At 31.0% G+C, this 21,640-nt stretch overlaps 1 protein-coding gene across 1 annotated transcript; it reads right to left on the bottom strand.

Annotated features, from left to right (window-relative positions):
• Positions 1-11,154: 11,154 nt before the first annotated feature.
• On the bottom strand, positions 11,155-21,559 carry LOC107450368 (large ribosomal subunit protein eL22). The gene is made up of 4 exons (XM_016066132.2): positions 21,423-21,559; positions 17,104-17,232; positions 16,319-16,440; positions 11,155-11,328 (listed from the first exon to the last, which is right to left on the bottom strand). Exons 1-4 carry the CDS (start codon positions 21,429-21,431, stop codon positions 11,181-11,183), a joined length of 408 nt encoding a protein of 135 aa, XP_015921618.1. The 5' UTR covers positions 21,432-21,559; the 3' UTR covers positions 11,155-11,180.
• Between the last annotated feature and the right edge of the window lie 81 nt (positions 21,560-21,640).

Genomic DNA, 21,640 nt, shown 5'->3' with positions numbered 1-21,640 from the left:
TTTTTTTTTTTAATATTATGGACAAGAAAATTATTTTGAACGTAAATAATGTGTTAGTTGTGTAAAGTTTCAAAGCTAATATCAAGAAAAAGTCAAAACTTATTTTTACAGAGAGTATGATGCGAAGTTTTCATAATATCCTATGCTTGCGAGATTTATGTACAGCGTGACGTCAAGAGGAGGGAAAGTCATAACTTCTGTTCAAAGAGAGGAATGAAACCAATCCTAAGTTCGAGTATTATTAAATGGCAGCGGATTAAATTCCTAATAAAAAGATGGTGAGTTCAAGTACTGTACGTAAGAGTATACGTTAGAAAAGTATTTAAAAGATAGGCTCAAATGTTGATCAAATCAGCTGATGATGAAATTTCTGCAAGTTAAAAAACTGCACAAGATTAATTTTTGGATAAAGCCTCAGAAGAGCGTTGAAGAACGGAACTGTTTTAGAATAGTGACTGTTTTTCAAACAAAGAAATGTTCAATTACTTCTAGAGTAGGCGAGAAGATAAACTTTTCACTTCCTTGTTCTTCCAAGTACTTTTCATTTAAACTTTTTTTTTTCTAATGCCCACCTGGATAATGACCTAGGTCATACAGGCACCTGAAGGACAGATTTGTTGGCCACTCCTTCAGGGGCACCCTATTAGGTGGGCCAACGTTGCTCCCATAGTAAGGACAGATAGTACAGAGAAGGAAAGAACATCCATGCCTTGCCCGGGATTCGAACCCAGAACCTTTCTGATGCAAGGACAGTTCCCTAACCCCTACACAGGCCGGTCGGCTCATTTAAACAAAAAATCTAATTAGCAAAGATTAAAGATTGGCATCTTCCAGATTTATGTGTTGGCGAGATTAAAATTAAATTGAAGGAGCTTGTAGTTATTCTGCACTTTTCGTCAAATGGAAGATGACTGATCCGTGGTTGCTTAAGGGATACGGAATTTTTCTCCGAATGAGGTGGTTCAAGTTTGAATTCCCAGAATTGGCTGGTGTATACAAATCCTGGTACACGAACAGACTGGCGTAAAATATTCTGAGTGGTAGACGGATCGTGGGTTAAAATCCCCATGCTGTCGGCCTGAGCCATCGTGGCTCAGGGATAGAGCGTTCGTCTTCCAATATGGTGAACCGGGTTTGAATCCCAGAGATGGCTGGATAATACGAATTCCGCAACCGTCTTGTACCAACCACTGTGCTGACGAAAAATATCCTCAGGGGTATTACGGGGTAGAGATTCCCTTGGTGTCAGGCTAACCGTGGGAGGTTCTCGTGATCTCTCTCTTCATTAGCGTCGAAAATTTTCTCCCGCGGTGATGCGTCCTAAGCGAATGCAATTTAGAACTGAACAATTAAAAAGAAAATAGAGAAGGTATATGAGAGTTATAGAGCTCAGGGGATAGAGCGTTCGATTTAGAATGAGGTGAACCCGGTTCGAATACCAGGAATGTCTGGTCGATACGAATTCAGCATCCGGCTTGCACCGACCACAGAGCTGATGTGAAATATTCTCTGTGGTAGATGAATCATGGTTCAGAGTCCCTTTTCCGTCAGACTAACCCNGATAGAGCGTTCGCTTTACAATGAGGTGAACCCGGTTCGAATCCCAGCAATGGCTGGTCGATACGAATTCAGCATCCGGCTTGCACCGACCACAGAGCTGATGTGAAATATTCTCTGTGGTAGATGAATCATGGTTCAGAGTCCCTTTTCCGTCAGACTAACCCTGGGAGGTTCTCGTGATCCTCCTCTTCATGTAACGCAAATGCCGGTTAGTGTCATCTAAAGTTCTCCACGAAGGCAAATTTGAACTAGGAGTTCCTTTGTCTTCTGGATTGGGTTGAACATTAGTAGTCGTAAACCCAACAATTGGGCCGGCTGTTCAACGGCGATTATAAAATAAAATACTGTCGTCTTAACCGTGAGAAGTTTTCATGGTTATCCACGCCATGCAACACAAATGCTGGTTTGTTGCATCAAAAGTCCTCTATGAAGGCTAGTTTGAGTCCCCTTGTCTTCTGGTTTGGGTTCAAATGTGCAAGGTTATGGAGCTGAGCAATAATGATGATAAGTTCAGAAATGGGTCTGCTGTTTAATGCCAGTTGTATAATAAAATAAATTTATTTGAAGGCACATATTTTTGCACTAAACATAACTGTTTTCATTAAAAGTTTGGGAGAATAGAGATTTACGTGGCCCTCCTGCTATAAACCCCGCAATGAAATATAGAATTCTCGTTCAAATCGTAGCTTATTCAGTTATAATATGTTAATGTCTTTAGGGTCTTATGAAGTTTAAACATAGTTGTCCGTAACTTGTTTTTGATTAAGGAACTTATGCAGGTTAATGAAGAAAATCACATTTTTGCTTTAAAGAAGGAAACTATTATGCATGATGTGTAAAATATTTAGAAATTTATATATTTCCAGAGCCTTCAATAAACAGTGTTCCATAAAAGTACCTGATTTTTCTGTGAGGACAGATATAAAACGGGAACAATTAAGCCTCTATTGGTTAAGGGCATAGTCTGGTTGCTGTTAAAAGTTTCCATTACGATGAATAAATTTAAACCGTTTTTAAATTTTTGCGAAGTAATTTCTTGACAAGCGTTGTATTTTCATATTTAGGATTCAGTAAGTACTTGGTTTCTTGTTCATATGACATAAGCTCAAATATAGTTTCTTAATTGCTCTTCATTTTTTTTTTAAATTCAAATAGTAAATATAAAAATATTTAACTTCATTAATATTATTAATTTTGCAACGGTTTTTTGACCCGCTGTGGACTGATCGTTAAGACACGTTTCAGAGCAGATCACCGAAGTCAAGCATCAGTGGCTGCTGTCAGTGTGCGGGTGGGTGACCACTTGGATCAGTCTGCGCAGAGACCGAGGGTGTGCGGTATGGGTCCTCGTTAAACTGTTCTACTGTAAAGTGCTCGATGTCTATCTAGTGCAGGTCATCGCGGGCTACCGAAGCGGGGGTGCCATCCCCTCTGCAGAGGCATGTCTTCGGATCATCCTCAGGGATGTTTCCCATACCGTCGCCAATAGCCCATTGTGCAGCTCTAGTGCGACGTTAAAGAATTATAACAATCATCGGTGATGAGATTTAAACGGAATTCAATGTTATCTGAGTTTTTGAGATTTTGTCCCAGACCCGACTCGGCAAATCGTGCTGTAAAATGTGTTTTCAAATTTAGTTTCCCCCCCCCCTCCAAGAGTAAGCATTTATGATAATTCGAAGCAAGATGACTGATAATACAAACCAAAATCTCGAAAATCATTTCTCTTGTATTATTTCCTTGACACATTCTTAAATTTAAAAATTTTTAGTGACCTTAGTCTTTAGTTAGCTAATAAAGTATCATAAAATTCAGATAATAATTCTCTGAATTATATTAACTCTTAATTAGAGGTTTAAGTCATTTTTTAAAAGAAGTGGTGAACTTACATGAGTCTTTTTTAAAGAATTAAAAATTTTAAATGAAATGATCGTGCCGGTGATGCAACCTATTTTTCCCCCTTTTACTTTCCAAAATATTGGGGAAAAAACTATAAATAAGAATACCTATTAAATAGGATACTGTATTATTCAAAATGTCTTATTTAAATTGTTAAATTCTGTTTAAATAACACAAATTATTATATAACTTATATTTTCAATTGATATAAAAGCTATTTTTCCACTATGAATTATTTTACCAACTCCAAATGATTTTAAATATTTTTTTAAAAAACATTTAATTCGTTAACTACCCTTCAATTCATAATTTTTAAAATTCTATGATGATTGGATTATTATTTGAGTTAAAATGCTTTAATTACCTTATGGTAACAACTTTTAGATGAAACAAACGATACATTTTAATAACTAAGTTATTTTTTGAAAATTATTTAAATATAAAGTAAAGGTATTTAAAAGTTGCATTAAAAAACATTTAAATTATATATATATATATATATATATATATAATCANTAATTGTTTTAGGAAATTATGGGGTTTCTGAATAATAACTGGTAAAATGCAAAAAATGCTTTTGTACTTTATTATAAATAGGCTGTATTTGAGGTTGAATCAGTTAAGAGCGAGTTAACTTTTTCTTTATACAAACGTAAAAATATAAAACTAACAATCAGGGTTCGTAAAAATATAAAACTAAGAAAAGATGATCAATCTAGAAAAAAATTAGTACCCTTCACAAAAATCCCAATTTCAAAAAAGTCCCTTAATCCAACCCTTAAAAAGACCCTTTCTCATCAGACTTTTTTTTATACAGTCAGACCTCGATATAAGGTCACCCTAAGGGACATCGCAAAAGTGACCTTATAAGCGGGGTGACCTTTTAACCGATTCATTAGCAGTTCGTAACTAAACACGTAAATAGAACACACTTCACTTTTTAAAAATGGTAATACAAACGAAAACGATCTGATATAAATTAAATATTTAAGTCAATAAATTTTAACAGAATTAGTAAAGAATTAAAGAAAGTTAGATTTTTAGAAAATTTTTAATTTAAAATAAGGCTGTTTGCAAATTTCCTCAAAGTGTACATACATCTTACCTTATTTAAAATAATCGTTTATGCAGATTTGTCTCGTTTTTGGTTTCATTTTTCGAACGATGTTTCATAGATTTTGTAACTTCTCAAAATGTTCCTCAGCTTCTTCATGGTTTGCAAAAATATTTCGTATGACATTTATTGCATTGAAGGCTTCCACTTGGGTTACAGCTACACAGTCTCAGGATGACTGTTATTGTAATCCCTGTTCACAACTTGTGAAACAATTTCAGAAATTGTAGCTTGTTCATTGGCTGCAACATTTTCCTAGAACTCGAGAGGTGCAATTGCTTGTAAGGAAGTTAAATAGGATTGTATTAGAAAAGAGCTTCCCTCGCCTCAGATAAAAATGGCCTTATAAGCGATAACCGATTATCTGTAACAAAGAATTCCTATTCAGTGAGCCGGGACTTTGGAAAAGTGACCTTATATGCGGATGACTTTATATCAAGGTCTGACTGTATATAGATATATATATATATACAGTCGGACCTCTATTTAACGAAGTAGCTAAATCCCGATAATAAGTTCGTTATATGGGAAATTCGTTAAACAGAAAATCACCTTTTGAAATACTTAAACGACACAAAACAGGTTTCAAACTCATAAACACTAAACATAATTAAAATAGCAATTGATACACCTTTATCTTGTAAACTAGTATCTGCTATTTATTTTATAAATCGTAACCATATAAAAGAAATCTGCATGGAAAGCAAGAATAGAGAAAAACATCATCCAGTGTTACACTATCATGCTACATACATTTTCAACCAAATAAAGCAAAATTTATGTATCAAATTATTGTTGCATCTATTATACCGGTAATTTTAATTTTAAACAAACATTGCCACATGCGTTCTTAAGTTTAATTCTTACAGATAATATTCGTCAATTTTGTCAGAGTTTTTTTTTGAAATGCAAACAAAAAGGAAACGGGATTTTACTGCTTTTAGTGTGCTGCTTTTACTGCTTTAAGTGGCTTCGATAATCAATTCAAGGTCATTTCTCTCATAAAATGAGTTAACAAGTTTGAAATGTTCTGAAATATTTCAGGAAATACGGAACGTGGAACAAAGAAAAGTTCGTTTAAGGGAAAATTCACTTCGCTATTTGGAAGTTATTTTACGAAGAAATTTCCAAAATGTTCTTAGTTCCTTCGAAAAATTTGCAAAATGTAAGTTCGTTAAATAGAAGTCCGACGTATATATATCAGTCGGCAAAATAAACTTAACCCCCCCNCCTACCCCTATTTACAGCCCTAGAAACTTTTTCTTCCTAGAAATTTATGAGCTGAAATTAGACAAAAGGGTGTTTCTGTGGATATCTGATATTTCCGAAGTTAGGAAAAAAGAGCCCCAAGGCAATATAAAGAAGCTAAAAACATTTTCTCATAGTGTAAAGTGAGAAGGCTATTTGACAACTCTGTCTGTGGGTGGTAGCTATGAAGGTGGGGATATTTTCATTAGTGGAACGAGCGTTTTATTGCTGTTTTAGTTAGAAAAGTGAAGAGTAACAATTATTTTATATTTGTAAACACTTCAATTAGATTTTGAAAAGTATCCGACAATGTAAGTTGGGGCCCTCTTAAGTTATAAATAATAAATGAGTTGGAATTAAAAAAAAAAAAATAATGCAATGAGATTTTAGACTTTTCGGGGGCCCCATTCGAACTCGGGGCCCTGGGCCAGGGCCCACTGGGCCCATCCTTAAAAACGGCTCTGGACGGGCCTGACTGTCATCATGAACAATTTCAGGTACAGTGAGTGAATAAAGTAAAAATGAAAAGATACCAATTCATAGCTGATAACTGTTTCGATTAAATCGCATTTATTCCGATTATTTAGCCTTGTTTCAAATACAATTTGGAGGTCAAAATGTCGATTTTTCGTTCAAACTTCTTTTTTCAACCCAGAGAGAGGGTTTAAAAACAGGAAATCGGGCATGCGATTTTTCCGCGACTATCGCAGAATTCCGCCATTGAATCGCGAACTGCATGTAACGAAAACTTATAATCAAACGAAATTTTGAAACTTTTTCTAAATCCTGTTAATGAGACGTTTACATGCATATGATTTATCCGCCATTTTGAATCTTCTGGTTTGGAGAATTTTCGCCATTTTGAATATTTGGCATTGTGCTGGAATCTATTAATATTGCGATTTTAATCCTAAACATCGATTTTTCGTATACACCTAGTATAAAAGTTATGCGTTGCGATTTGAAGAGTCTATAAAACTGTTTGCGACTGCTAAAGCACAAAAAAAAAAAAAGGATTTTAATGTTATATAAAAGATAATACTCCTTAAAGTTATTAAATACCTATAATGAGTATTAATTCTAGAATACTTGAGGTGATCTTAAACTAACGGTTTTCTCTTTGAAACATTAATTGCAATTTTAATACTTAGTCACGTTTCCCAAATCAACATTTAGGATTCTTGATGTAGATTTTATAATTTTCTGATATAAATATTGTAATTTAAAATAAAAAGCATTTCTTTACAGCGTTGTGACAATTCAAGGTTTTTTTTTTTCAAGATTACTTTTCCGAAATTGAGTTACGGGTGACACTTCTTAATCGTAAAAAAATAACTTAGAATATTCGTAACAACAAACTTCTAAATTTTACTCATTGAAAAATGTAATTGTCTTCCCAAAACTTCTATTTTTATATTTCATGCTAGCCAGTACATAACTAAGGTTGAACATTCGGCGTCATTGCTCTCTCTATATCCAAGTTATCAATATTTTAAGTTATAATATTGTTCGGATCAGCAGAAATCGTGCTTAGATTCACCACTTTGCTGCTCCATAAAATAATATGAATCGATATAATGAGCCAACGAAGCACCTTTTGATCTGATCTTTTAACTTTTGATCTGATCTTCATGATCCAGGACTAAATCCTAATGGTTCGAAAGGATGACCTCAAATATGCTAATTAATTAGTAGAGATGATATTTCAAGTTACGAAACCAGACACAAAAACGTACTTTCTCTGGATGTACTTCTATATGCAAAGGTATAAAAATTTAGCATTGTGATTTGCTACTTTGTGGCTTATTAAAACAATGTATTATCAGATAAGCAGGGATGAAATTGGCCAAAAAAGCTGAATTTTCACGGGAGTAAATCAATCGTTTAATAATAAATTTCAGACGCTTCAAGATAATTATTATGTACTAATTTATTTATATAGGTATAATTATATCGATCCTTAAGACTTTGTAAAATTACAAATTGAAAAAATAAAGCTGGAAATTATATTTTTCTTGTGTATTAGTTGTCATTNTTTTGCAAAAAGTAAAATTACAAATTGAAAAAATAAAGCTGGAAATTATATTTTTCTTGAGTCACAAAGGAGTAAATTATTACTGCCTAGTTTAGCACACTAATCTATTGAGAACATACATTAACATTCCATTTTTTTTTTTATTAAAAATTTCTAATACGTGATTTATAGCAAAAATAATCAGCAACATATTCTCATCCAGTTCGGCTGATGTTGTAATGCCTATATATATCATGCCTAATTTTTAGATCGCGTAAATACGAATCACGATGCATAATTTCTAATTAACTGAATACGCACCCAAAGCCTAATTTTTAAATCACTTGTAAATACGAAAATTGTTGTTTGATATTACAACCGCATAAAGGAATCACGACATTGGATTTTAAACTCACGTGAATACGAATCACTGCATAGGAATTTAAAAAGCGCAAATACAAATAGCGATATTGGATTTTGAACCTCGTAAATATTGAAATTGCATGAATAAGAATCGAAATCAGGTGAATAAGATTTGATATTAAAATGCAGTGACGCCTGACTTACGAAAATATGAGATATCTGGTAAAAATGCGGAAAGGTTGGCAGCTACGTAGTTTGAATTTTCTGTTTATCTTTGGAAATCGAAAAGAAATATAATTATTTCATTTTAACGGCTGAATTTTCAGAAAATGCGGAATATTTATATGAAAAAAAAAAAAAAACTTTTCGATAATTGGAGTTTTTGATAAAAAGGCTGAAATTCAAGAGACATAAGCAAAAAAGGCGAAAATCCGCTAAAAAATCTCATCCCTGGACAAGTGAAAATTGTGTGTGAGAATCCGTAGCGATATTTTTTAGACTATGAGTAAAGTTTCGATACATAATCATGCAAGTAAAAAAAAGGAAAGAAATATAAGCACTTACATTCAGCTGAGTATGAAATATAAGTCTTAATCTAAAAAATATTTTCAAACCATTATTTATAATTACTTAAAAAAACTATTAACACTCAGCATACCAGAGTGCTGGATATAGCACTGTCGAGGAATAAGTATTTTTGCCATATTTTAATGTTAGCAAATACAGGTAAACTAGAGATTGATTTAGGATTTCTGGCCACCAATTTGTTTTCTTGTTATGGTGAAGATCTTCACTATCCTCACGTTTCGGACAGTTTTTACCTGCATGCCTACCCGGCAGGGTTCGTGATTTTTTTGACTTATGATTAAAAATACTTTATAAATGAATCAAAATTAAATTAATATTATAACAATATTTTAGAAGCTCTAACTTACTAATATTAATTTTTCATTACAATACAGAGCAACCATTTTGAAACAAATGCATAATTGAAATCTGAAGACTAGATGAAATAGAGTATTTAATGAAAGTGGTCTATCTAGGTTTTTCTGAGAGGTATTTATTTTGTGAAAATTAAAAAAAAATCAACACAAAAATATGGATTTATTCGTTTCCTACGAAACACAAAAATTGGGCTTGGACAGACTCTTTATCTATTAGTTTCAATTAGCAAACCATAATTTTAATTTAAAATTGTGTTTTTTTCTCTTGATTTTTAATATGACAAAATAAATGTAACAGATTGCGTTTATAAATGTAGTCATTCATCAAAAAATAAATAAATATTAAATCTAAATATTTTTATATTAAAATATTCATTTTAATTCTATATCAAAATAGATCAGCAAAAAATCAAAAATCTATGCACTCATTGGAATTTTTTTTTCACAAAATGTCTTAATAGAAAATCTGATAATGTCAAAGATACTGTAAAAATATTATGAGAAAAAAAATACCAGTTAATAACTCTACTGCCTCAAATAGACTTGGAAAGGGAAGAATGACACTATATCAGGAAAAAATATCTGAATTCATTAGCCTCTTTTCCCCTTCTATTTGTGGCGTATTAGGGTAATTTCTTTTTAATATAACCTCAAGCTTTATAAATATACATTTTCTACCAATGAAATATAATGTAGATTTTAATTCCATGATGATTCAATCAAAAGGTAGAATTTTAATTAAGATTATTTGCATTTTTTTTCTTTCAAAATTCATGTCTATTAATTACTTTCTACAGCTACGCAAGTCTATAATAAGACAGCATTAAATGTGTACTTTAATCTGTACTTTCAATCTCAAGAATCAAAAATTTCTAAAAATGTAATTTCAAATGTGTTGGAATTTAACACACACCAAGAAAGTAATTTCGGTAACTAAAATTAATTAACACAGCAATTTATATGAAATAAATTTTAAAACTAAGAAAAGAAAATAATAAAAGTATCAATAATTTTTTTTAACTTTTAAAATCAATATATATATTGATTTTAAAATTGATATAAATCAGTTGATCTAAATCAACAAACCCTGCTACCCAGACTGCAACTTTATCATTTTGTTTCACCATTTCTGTTCTCTCTGCCTTTTCTCGAACTGTGGATTTCTTGCAGGATACTTTCCACCATTTTCTTATGGTCAAAGTTCGGACCTAGCTGCTGTGATGATAGAGTGGCGGTCTTTCCGTAAAACTTCCAGAATCTTGTATGCAAAGTTGAGAAAAGATCCTACATCAACGACCCTGGATCTCGCACACTGTCAACGAAGTGTTGGAGCAAGAAATCTCTGAATTGATAAAGGTCGCGTTCTCCAGAAGGTCGAGCCTCAAATTGAAAGCCTCATGAAAAATGAAACAGAGTGCAAGAATCCTTCCAACCGAATCGAGCTCAGCCTAAGCACAATAGGCAAAGAAAGAATCTCATCCTTGAAAAGGTGAAATGAAGTACTTTTTTTTAAGCATGTCCCGCTTTTAATCCTTGAAAAATGACACGAGAAACCAGGATTACTGGGTTAATACCTGGAATGCAATCACCCCTGTATTATGACTCTTCTTAGAGGACCAGATTCACGTTTAAAAGATATTTTAGGAGGAACAATGCAACGGCATGTTAACATTTAAAACCCACATTAATATGCTTGTAGTATAGAATTTGTCTTACTTTCGTTAAATTGAAGATAACTTGAACTAAAGGCAGTTAGCCTTGCTCTGACCGACAGCAAGCAAGGTTGGCATAAAATTATTTTGGAGTTTCTTCAATGAGTACAAATCAAATGAAACCAGCTACTATGATGTCCTTTTTAAATAATTTGTGTTTACATTAGCAGTTAAATTCAAAATAGTTTTATATTTGCTTTTGAGAAGAAGTTGTTCAGATAAATCAAGTCATAAAAAAGCATTCAAATGGGGCAAGTTAAAAGTGAGAGAAAATATAGAGGCCAAATAAGTAAAAAATGCTTATATTTCAAAGTAATATTTTATTTTTATTCATTTTCTTCCTCATCTTCTTCTTCGTCATTATTGATCTGGAAATAGCGAAGTTCATATGATTCCTTTCCATTGGCAACAACTCTCAACCAGTCTCTCAGATTGTGTTTCTTCAAATATTTCTTAGTCAGATATTTAATGTACCTAAAATACAATTTTAATATAGATATATATATTATAAAAAAAAACATTTCTAATAACTAGAGACTGGATTTAGATGACCTAAAAATGCTCATAAAAAAAATTCCTCAGCTATTTGAGCAAATATTTAAAATAGGATAAAATAATGTACTACACATTTTACATTCATTAAAGTTTTAAATAGGCATAGATATGAAAAACATGGACATGAAAAAATCCAGTTGATTTTATGAAATATAAAGTTCATGATTAACTGTTGCATAATGTACTAAAATTTTACCCATAGGGAATATTAGGGATTTTTATAGTCATCAAAATAGAAAAACTAATACTTTCCAATTATGATTGAAATTAAACATACCTGAAATGATATGGATTATGTTCCCTCATAATTTAAAATAGTTATAGGTATTTAATTCAAAGATAGTTACAAGACTTTTTTTAAAATTAATTTAAAAAGAGTGCTGAATAAAACTGAACATTTCAGAACAAAAAAATGTTCTGAACTAATTTCTATAAACGAGTTTTGCTTCATTATGTATAATATTTAATTAAATATTCTAGCAAGTAAGCAATAATCAATACAAAATTTTTATTTCAATAGGGATTTTTTTTAGGAAACTTACTCAATTTTAGAGAATTTTCTAAAATGTACAAAAACCAGGAGAATTTTAACTAAATCAGCAGACTAGGAGAAAAAAATTCAGCAGTCTACTGGAAAATCCAGTAGAGTTGGCAGCCACGTATAGGGTAAAACAACAAAGAAAACCTTTTTGCCGCGCATTTAATGTAATAAAAATTACACAAAGCAAAAGAGAAAAAAGCAATAAAGAAAACACTCAAAACTTAACTGCATAAGGCAACAAAATCGGGGCCTTACTGACAACAGCTATATCACTGCTCAAGTTTTTAATAACAGTGGCAAAATTTAAACTTTACCCTCCTACTAACTTTGTATAGATGTTAGCATTTATGGGAATAAAAACATTCCACAAAGAGACAAAAATATTAGGCTCTTTTCTAAACTTAAAAACTGGGCCATAACTGTTGTTAGTCCAGGAGAATCATTATTTCCCTTATTTTAATTAAAGAATTCTCAGCTATTTCTAAATGCTAAATAACTGTAAACGATTTTCATATCTAGACAAGAAATTCAGATTTAACGACCAATAACTTCCACTAACATAACTCTAACCTTACTAGCGTTTCTAACTTAACCAGATATTTTATGCTTATTCTACAAACAATTAGATACAGCAGAAATTCATTAATAGAAGCAAATCTTGAAACTTGGGGCTATTGCTTTAGATGAAATTCGTGTTTATATTAGATCATTCCACTTATCTTTAAACTTACCAACTAAACATGCTAAAATTAACTTGAAACAGTTTTTAGAAAATAATTTTTAGTTACAAATTAAAAACACAATGTGCACTTTGGTGTTTATTATTTACAGATTTTTTTTTGTTGTTGCAGCATAAGAAATAACAAGCAATGGTTTGTTTAGCTTTTGAAATTCGAAAATAAAGTTAAAAAGTTCCTACTTAATTATAAACATTTCATTATTTACATTGAGAATACTAGCGTCGCTCATAAAGAATTGCATTCTATAGATATTCTGTATCAGACAGGGTTATTCTACCGTTATCGCCCACAACGGTTCCAATGGAACTGTTGTGGGAGGTTCCAATGTAAGATGGAACGGAACTCACGTGACCTTTCCTGTTCAACCTAAAGGGACAACTTTAACAGACGTGCCAACTCTCCCGCATTTTGAGTTATTCTCCCGCCCCCCGGAATTGATTTGAAAAACTCCCGAATTTCACTGCGATCGACGGCCAAACTCAAAATTACCTAATTTTTCCGCGAAAGTAAGTTTTTATTTCAGCTTGAATTCCATCCCCTCTTATCAAACTACCATCTGCCTGAAGCGTAGCTGAACATGCTTTATTCCCCCCCTCTTCAACGTTACCTCTTAACACTCCTATTTCACCCGCCCCCTTACACTGGGGGCGGGTGAAATCTTCATCTTCTTTCGTGTGGAGTTGAATGCAATGACATCACATGTCGTTATCGAGTGACGTCCGTTCAGGAGTGGGGAAACTCGTACTCTCGATAGTTGGAATTGATATTGTATCTTGCTGTTTTTAGTTTTTAATGCATATTTTTCCACGGCTGGCAATAAGCTCGTAAACTAGCAACGTGATATCAATTATTCGTTTAGTCTTCGTATATTTAAAAAAAATTTTTTTTCAAGGATGTCTCAAGCCGAAACGGAAGTATGGATCAATTTCAACAAATCATGTACCAATGACTTTAGCAAGACTTAATTGCGGAGAGCTAAGTCTGCAACTCTTTTTTTCATGCATACAGTAGAGAACCATTTATCTGGTATCCAGATAATCCGGAAAAAAAATTTNTATTTAAAGAGTATCTACCTAATATAGTTTTGTGTTGCTAAATCTGTGTTTAATTATTTTATTTCCATTTAATATTTTTAAACAAACAATTATTGCTCTATTAGTGTGTAAAATTTCTTGCATTCTTATATTTAATAAATTTTTTACTTAAAATTCCTTACAAGTGCTAAATGTTGCATACCATGCACTTTTTTTTACCCCTCCTGAAATCTTCTGAATTCTTGTTAGGGAAACTCCTGAATATTAATTTTGCTAGGTTGGCACGTCTGCTTTAATAAAATAGTTTATTTAAATTCATTAAGAGTTTTGTTAGAAAATATTTGGTTTGATATAATAGCATCTTTGATTCTTAACTTAAGGCTAGTTAAATTGTGAAGAAGAAAAGATTATTATTTCATTAGTTTTTTTTGCCAAACAAAACATAAATGAGACGGAAATGCTGTTTATATGGTTTTGTAGGGCAGAAAATACACTATTTACTGAAACAAATAAAAAATTAGAGGTTTAAAAAAAAATTATCAAAAAGCTAAAAGACCCATTACTTAGAAGTAATATTGATATGGGGTAAAAGGAAAAAATAAAATAAAGTTGTTAAGTCAAATAAAAGAGAAATTGGAAGAAAAAAAAGTCAATTATAAAATAAAACCTTAAAGCTAAAAGTAATATTATATTTTGAGGGAAAAAAAACAATCCTTAAAATGTTAAACAGATAACCAAAATACTTTTAGAGATACAGAGCTATCATAAACAAAAGTTTAGTGAAAAAAAAAAGGTTAGATAGAAAGCAAAACAAAAATCGTTCTAAATTTTAATTTTTCCACACTGCTGTATTTTTAGAAAATAGTGACCATAAAAGAATAACATTCATTAGATACTAACTTAAAATGATGGCATAATAAAAAGACTGATAAAAACAGAAATATGAACCATACAAGTAAAAAAGCCACTATAAAAGAATAAAGTCTATTAGAAATGCTTTGTTGTAATTAATACAGAAAAATAACCGAAAATGAATAAAAGTATAAATTTTAAGACAAAGCAGTGAAAAAACGAAACTGACTTGCTTGAATATAATTTTTAAAAAAATCAGCATTACATTACTTGTGATTTGGTATAAAGTAATCTAATTTCAATTTTCCAAATTTCAAGTTTTTCTTTCTGAATATAAATTAAAATTTTTAGAACTTGACAAATATGTGTAAAAATAATTTCTAAAAATAGTATTGCGATATTTGAAGTATTTAGTAAAAAATATGCTTTTAAATTATTCTTTATTAAATCTATTCAAATCCTCCCCCAAAAAAACTTTGTAGTAAAATACTTTCCAAATAACACTTTGCTGATGTACGTTGCATCTCAAATCACAACATAAATTTACTAACCAAAGTGGAAAAAGTGCACTTAAGTTTCTGTTGGTTCGATCGCATTTAACAGTTCTTCCTTGTTTTACGGCATTAGTGTTACTGATTTCGGTCCTGAAAGTTTTGATTAAAAATCCTATCATTAAATACTAGGCTATTATGAAAGAAGAATTTCCATTTGAACAATCACTTGATCCAAATCAATTTGTATGCTGAGCTGTTTGTTATTTTTGGTAGTTAATTTACAAATTTTCAAAGTTTAAAAAATACCATTGCTTTCAATCAGATTTTATAACACCATTGAAATGCAAAGAAATGCACTTTAGTATTACCCTTTTAAAATATTTGATTCTGAGCAATGTACCATTAAGTTAAAATTTAATAGTAAAGATCCAACTAAGAATCCACATACTTTTAAGCATTCTCCCTAAATGTTTTTAGAAACGTTTCTTTGCGCTATTTGTAAAAATAAGCCACTATCCTTAAACACTGCCCTTTTATATATATTCTACTTCTAAGAAAAATTCATTAACTGTTTGTTACAATAACAATTGCACACAAAAATTATCTATGTTTATAGGTTTAATTCCTACTACAACAAACATTTACTTTCGTATATTATAAGTATTATTCTCAATTGGTTTAACTTTTATAATTTTCCTTGTTTTTCCAAGGGGGTGTATTAATAAAATTTCTAAGTGATTTTAAATAAATACTTTTAGAAAAAAATACCCCATTAAATGTTTATTTTCTAATAATTTTCTAAAATCGTACGCATAGAGATTCTCTTTTAGACTGCCTTGAATTATTCATAAACTAAATTTTTTTCTCGTATTTAGATAATGAATGAAAAATTGTTAATGATCAAATTTAGTTATTACACATTTGCATACATTTTTATGGTGTTAATTGCCTTTTTCTACAAGGAAGTACCCTTTTCTCTCTATATATATTCATAGGGAGACCTATGTAGTTTTAACAAACAAGTTTTTATTTTTTATTTTTACTCCTTGATAAGTCAAGAGTTTAATATTAATTTTTACTATGGATTAAGGTGGTTTTTAAAAGTTTTGTTTTAATGATATTTTCTTAAAGAATTTTGAACAAAGCATTTCAAGGATGACTTATTTCAGTAGCGACTAACAAAACTTGCATGTACTTTAAAATATAGTGAATAAAATGGATAATCGACAGCAGAAAAATGTAACATACCTTTTAGAAAATCTGCAGTCTGCTGTTACTGCTATTTTCGACTTGCTTCTTTCAATTTGAACTGCATTACCCAAATTGTTGGTCTTGCCATTGACTTTTATTCTCTCGTGCAAGAATTTTTCCTTAAAAATATAAAACGGAAAGAAGTGAATAAAATATTTAAAACTGATAAAAACGAATTAGCAACATAGTCACAATCAAATACTACTACCCTATTATATTTAGACACAAGCACACATTTTTAGGGTGGCTACTGATAGCAGGTGTGAAAAAAAGCAAAAAAGAAGCTGTGGTAAATATTTATATATACACATGGTGTGTAATGAAATTTTCTGTGAACACTTTTCTGAAAAATATTATTTTTATATGGAATTTTATTATTTACTTGCAATAATTATATCCAAACTTGCAAATTTTTCTTTTTCAAAAATAAAATGAGGTATCATTTATTTAGCGTTTCAAACATTGCTGACCAAATATTCTAATAATAAAATCAAAAAAATATGTTTCTTGATCATTTTTCATCAAATAAGATTTGTTTCGAGCTTGTTTACACGGCAGAAGACCCATCATACGACAAAATCCGCAAAAGTCCCGCCGATTTTGGATAAAAGACCTTCCTGTGTAGTGATTTTAGAAACACGTTTTCTTCTCTCTTCTTTTACCTCCAAAATTGTTGTGGTATGTCTTTTCATTAACACACTAATTTAAAAACTTTCACAAAAAGAGGTGAAATATTACAATAATAATTCTATTTACAAAAGATAACAAAATTTAAAACTTACGAAATCGGTGGCGACCATAATACCATCTTCCACAGGATGACTGGTATCAATTGTGAACTTTTTGGGCTGCAATTTCTTTTTTTTGCCTTTCCCTTTCAGACCAGGCTTTGGTAACTTCTTTTTATGGATCTAAAATGCAGATATACCATAATTGTATGATATCTTTATCCAAGTAAAATCTTTTTAAACTCATGACTATTTTTAATATTATAAGATATAAAATAAATATATGCATACAATAATATAACTTTAATAAGAATATAAGCATGTAAATGTTCAAAGTGATTGAGTCACTACCCTACAACAATAAATACCTCATAAAACTTAGTAAGTTGACTGCTTTCTTTGCATTTTTAGATAATTTATATTCATGGTAAGACTTGTGACAGGAGTCTATAATGCGCAAACAATGCGATTTTCTCAAGCAGTAATTTACTGTAACTGTCGGGCGTAGGGGACGACAAAACCATGTGTTTCGAGATCCGGTTGTTATATATATTACATTAAAATTTAAAAACATTAGAATTAAAAATTTATGTAGGAAAGAATAGCTGCACCAAGAGAGAGGCTCGAAATTCTCATAATGCACGAAACATCAGGGCTCTAAAAACAGCTCGAATAGGCACATTAAAGTTGAATTGCCAAGAGCATATTTCTCATATCATAAGAACTAGAAATGTAACAAAGAGCAATTTGGCCGAATATCAACTATTCTGAGGCTAAATAGCAACATAAAAAAAAAACATTAAATAACCAAAACAATAAACTGCATTGTTAGTATGGAGTAAAGGGTAAGTTATAACTAGAAACATTCAGCTATTCAAAAACAGAAGGAGAAAAAAAAACTTGAATAATGTTCATTAGATACTCTTTTAAAAGATTTTGAAAAATTAATTTAAAAAGAGTTTTGAATAACACAATTTAAATAAAACTTAACTTCTGAAAAAAAAAACTTAGAAATCACAGATTTTTTAACACTTTGCCAGCTATCTGTCTTATTTTACAGTAAAAAAATAGACAAGAAAAGTATAGTAACAAAGGCTCCATATAGTTAATACAGAAAAAAAAATATATATAAAAAAGTTAAACCACGGAGTGTCTCTCATTAATTCGCAGTCAGCTTTCTTTCCGCTGTGCTCTTGTCAAGTCAGAATTAAACAACTTTTACAAAACCCTCTTTACACATGCTTTTAAATTTTGACACTTGAACAAAATAATAAGCTAAAAATGTCATTTAAAAAAAACCTATAGCTTGTAGATTAAAACTAATATCATCACATTTTAAAACCACACACAGTAGTTTGATTTTTCTGACATGTTACTTGCATAAAAATTTCAATCACTTGTAACCTTATCAACAAAATCTGCAAATATTACGTAGGGCAACACATTTGGAAGACCTTCTATGACAGACTGCCAAATCTTACCGATTCTGTATACTTCATGGAATGTTAACTTGTTAATTTTACAATATTCTATTCTCTAAATGCAGCTTTCTAAAAGAAAATGAGTAACCACAGAATAAAACTTGTTTCAGGGGGAGGGAAGAAGTTGTTTTCAAATGTTGACTCAAGATTTCTTAAGAGCTCTTTATCTTTATTTCTAATCTCAATTTTTTTAGCACAGACTGCCTCGTTTTGCTGTTTCTTGATTAGAATCGGGGTTGGGGTTTTGGACAGGACACATGGGTTTTACTGTCCTAAACTGGATAAAACTGCCTTAAAGTGTCCAAAACCTTGAACTTTGGTAAAAGGTAAAAATTCTATAGGTGTGACCATTGTATACATAATAATTGTATGCATCAATAAATATTTGATATTTTTCATACAATTCACTTTAACTTATTAAAGGAAAATTATATAATATAATAGGAAAAGGTTTATAATTTTTTAAGCTCCACAGTTCATTGACCAACAAAAGTGAATACCTAATCCTTTAAATATAAATATGCTTTTAATACTGATAAATAATGTTTTTAAAAAAAGTACTAAATTTGTTTAAAAATTAACCTTTTATTTTTCACTATATTTTTTGTAAAACTTCTGCATCACAGGATGATAAAAAAGACATCTATTTTTTAAAAAAAATAAAATATATGTTTATGTTTTTATTTAAAAAATATATTTTTAAATAAAAATATATTAGTTTAAATTGGAAATACAAAATAACTGAAAAATGTGTTAACAGTTTTGAAGGGCATTCAACCAGTTTCAATTACTGACGTTGGTGATGTATCACCACTATGCTAAAAGAATAGAACACGAATGAAATAAAAGTATTCTTGAATAGTACTATAGATAAATAAACCTGTTTATGAATAACCCCCTAATAGCTTAACTTGTATGGCAAGGTCAAGCTTCAGTTATGTACTATTGAATGAGAGGACCAATTGAACATGATTACTGGTTAATAATCCTTTGTTTAATGTTTAAGTTGAAGAGTCAAACAATATTAATGAAACATTATGCCTTTAATAAAAACAAATATTCTCTAGTAGATTTAATTATCAATATGTTATTAGTTCTATGCTTATTTTACCTTTTAAATGTTGTTCAAATAAAATTGTAACATAATTTGAGTAAAAGGGATTTGGACAGGACAGTTTAAATGTGGATTAATCCATTCTGTCCTAAACCTTGCCAACCCTGATTAGAACATTTTCATTGATAAACTTCAATTAACACCTTTAACAGGTTGGAAACATTTTAATAAAAAATTTGCTTATGCATTAATTATCTTGGAGTAATTCTAATTATTGTTCCCCTCCTTTTACTTGTTACATATAATATTATAAGTGTTATTTAATGGTTTTTTCTAAGGAAAAAAAACACACTTGGTTGTTAAACTTTTTAGCAATTCCTAACTTTCGTTTAGAATGGTAACAGAGGACTGAGTTTATCATAAGAGAATATAATTGCTTAATCATCACTTAAAATCACACAACTGAAATATAAACGTATAAATAATTTATGTGACAAAGCATCACAATGTGTACAAATATTGGAAAGTAATACAATAAATTTGTACCAAAATCCTTAACATTGCACCAGTGTAGCGGATCTTTCACATCAACTACAACTGTTAAGGGCCAAAGTAAATTCGAAACTTGCAATTAAAAAAAAAAAAGAAAAAAGAACAAGTTTGTCCAACGATGGCTACAAGTTGGTCAGTTTTTATGAAGCTATTTCAAGTTTCCTGTATGAAATCTATAACTAATAGCAAGGGATATTTTTCTATCGCGATCTGTTGTGGTACGAGTTACACATTTTGAGATGATTCTTTTCTTGTGATGTTCTTTTAGTTTCTCACGGCTGCTACCCGGAAGATGCCAAGACTTGGCAATAATTCTAGCACAGATCAGGAAACTAAAAACTCCCCTAATCGCCAAGCCTTGTCAACTTCCAGGCAGTGGCCCGCAAACAAACTAAAAAAAAAAATAACAGAAAGGGATCAACTCGAAAGGTTTAACTTGTAGCCAGCCATGATGTGTGAATGTGGCCCACCCTATAAACGGGTTTGTGGCAGTGTGACATGGGCAATGTTGCTCGCCTCCGTAACTTTGGTTCACAGGTGCCCGCTGGGTAACGCGAAATGAGCAACAATTCTGGCATAGTATAGGCAAAGATTCAAATTCAGTGCCTGCCATTGGAAAAAANTGATCCAGGAGTTTCCTTGTCTTCTGGATTGGTTCAAAATTACAAGGCTACGGAGTTGAACGTAAGTAGTTGTAAACCCATGAAATTGGGTCGGCTGTTCAACAACGGTTATAAATTCCGAAGTGTCCCCTGTAACGTCAAAACACCTGTATGCGAGCTCTAAAATCTCCACTCACTATAGTCAAAGTATTTTTAATTATGTTTTATTATTGTAACTAAGCCTAATTATGTAGCAATCTATAATTGAATAGAAATCACACTTGAAGTAACTAGATCTAATTTTAAATGTATGAAATAATCATTATATTCTAAAGATACACTTCCTTGCACGTGCCTTAAATCACTATCTTTTACAGTAAGCTCCATTACCACACTGTATAAGAAGCAATGCATGGTGTATTGTGGAATAGTATTTCAATCTTGACAAAAAAAATAAGACACGAAAAAAAGTTCAGTATTTTTCTACGTTACTTAAAAAAAAAAACTTCTTTTCGATCGATAATATTTATTACCTAGATAATTATCATACAGTCATTACTAAAATACATTGATCACACGATACCAATTTAAAAAGAATATTAAGACATCAAAATAGTTTAATAATGAAAAACAAAATAAAATCGATGCAAAGAAAATAAATAAATATTTGAGTTATTTACTTACAACAGCCATTTCAAATAAATAGAAATTTGCTCAAGTTTTATATGAACAATTTACTTTTGTACGGAAGGCTTACACGTTTTCGGGAATCGGGAAATCTGAAAATATCAGTATTCACTTCACTTCGTTTGAACTCAAAAAGAGTCAAAAATCCTTTAAGTGTTTTGCCAAATCACTAGGCCACCGCATCATCTCTTTCTGGATCACATGTGCCAATTTTG

The sequence above is a fragment of the Parasteatoda tepidariorum genome, chromosome 4, assembly GCF_043381705.1.
Source record: "Parasteatoda tepidariorum isolate YZ-2023 chromosome 4, CAS_Ptep_4.0, whole genome shotgun sequence".
In the NCBI taxonomy this organism is placed as follows: domain Eukaryota; kingdom Metazoa; phylum Arthropoda; class Arachnida; order Araneae; family Theridiidae; genus Parasteatoda; species Parasteatoda tepidariorum.
This window is presented reverse-complemented; position numbering and strand designations above follow the sequence as displayed.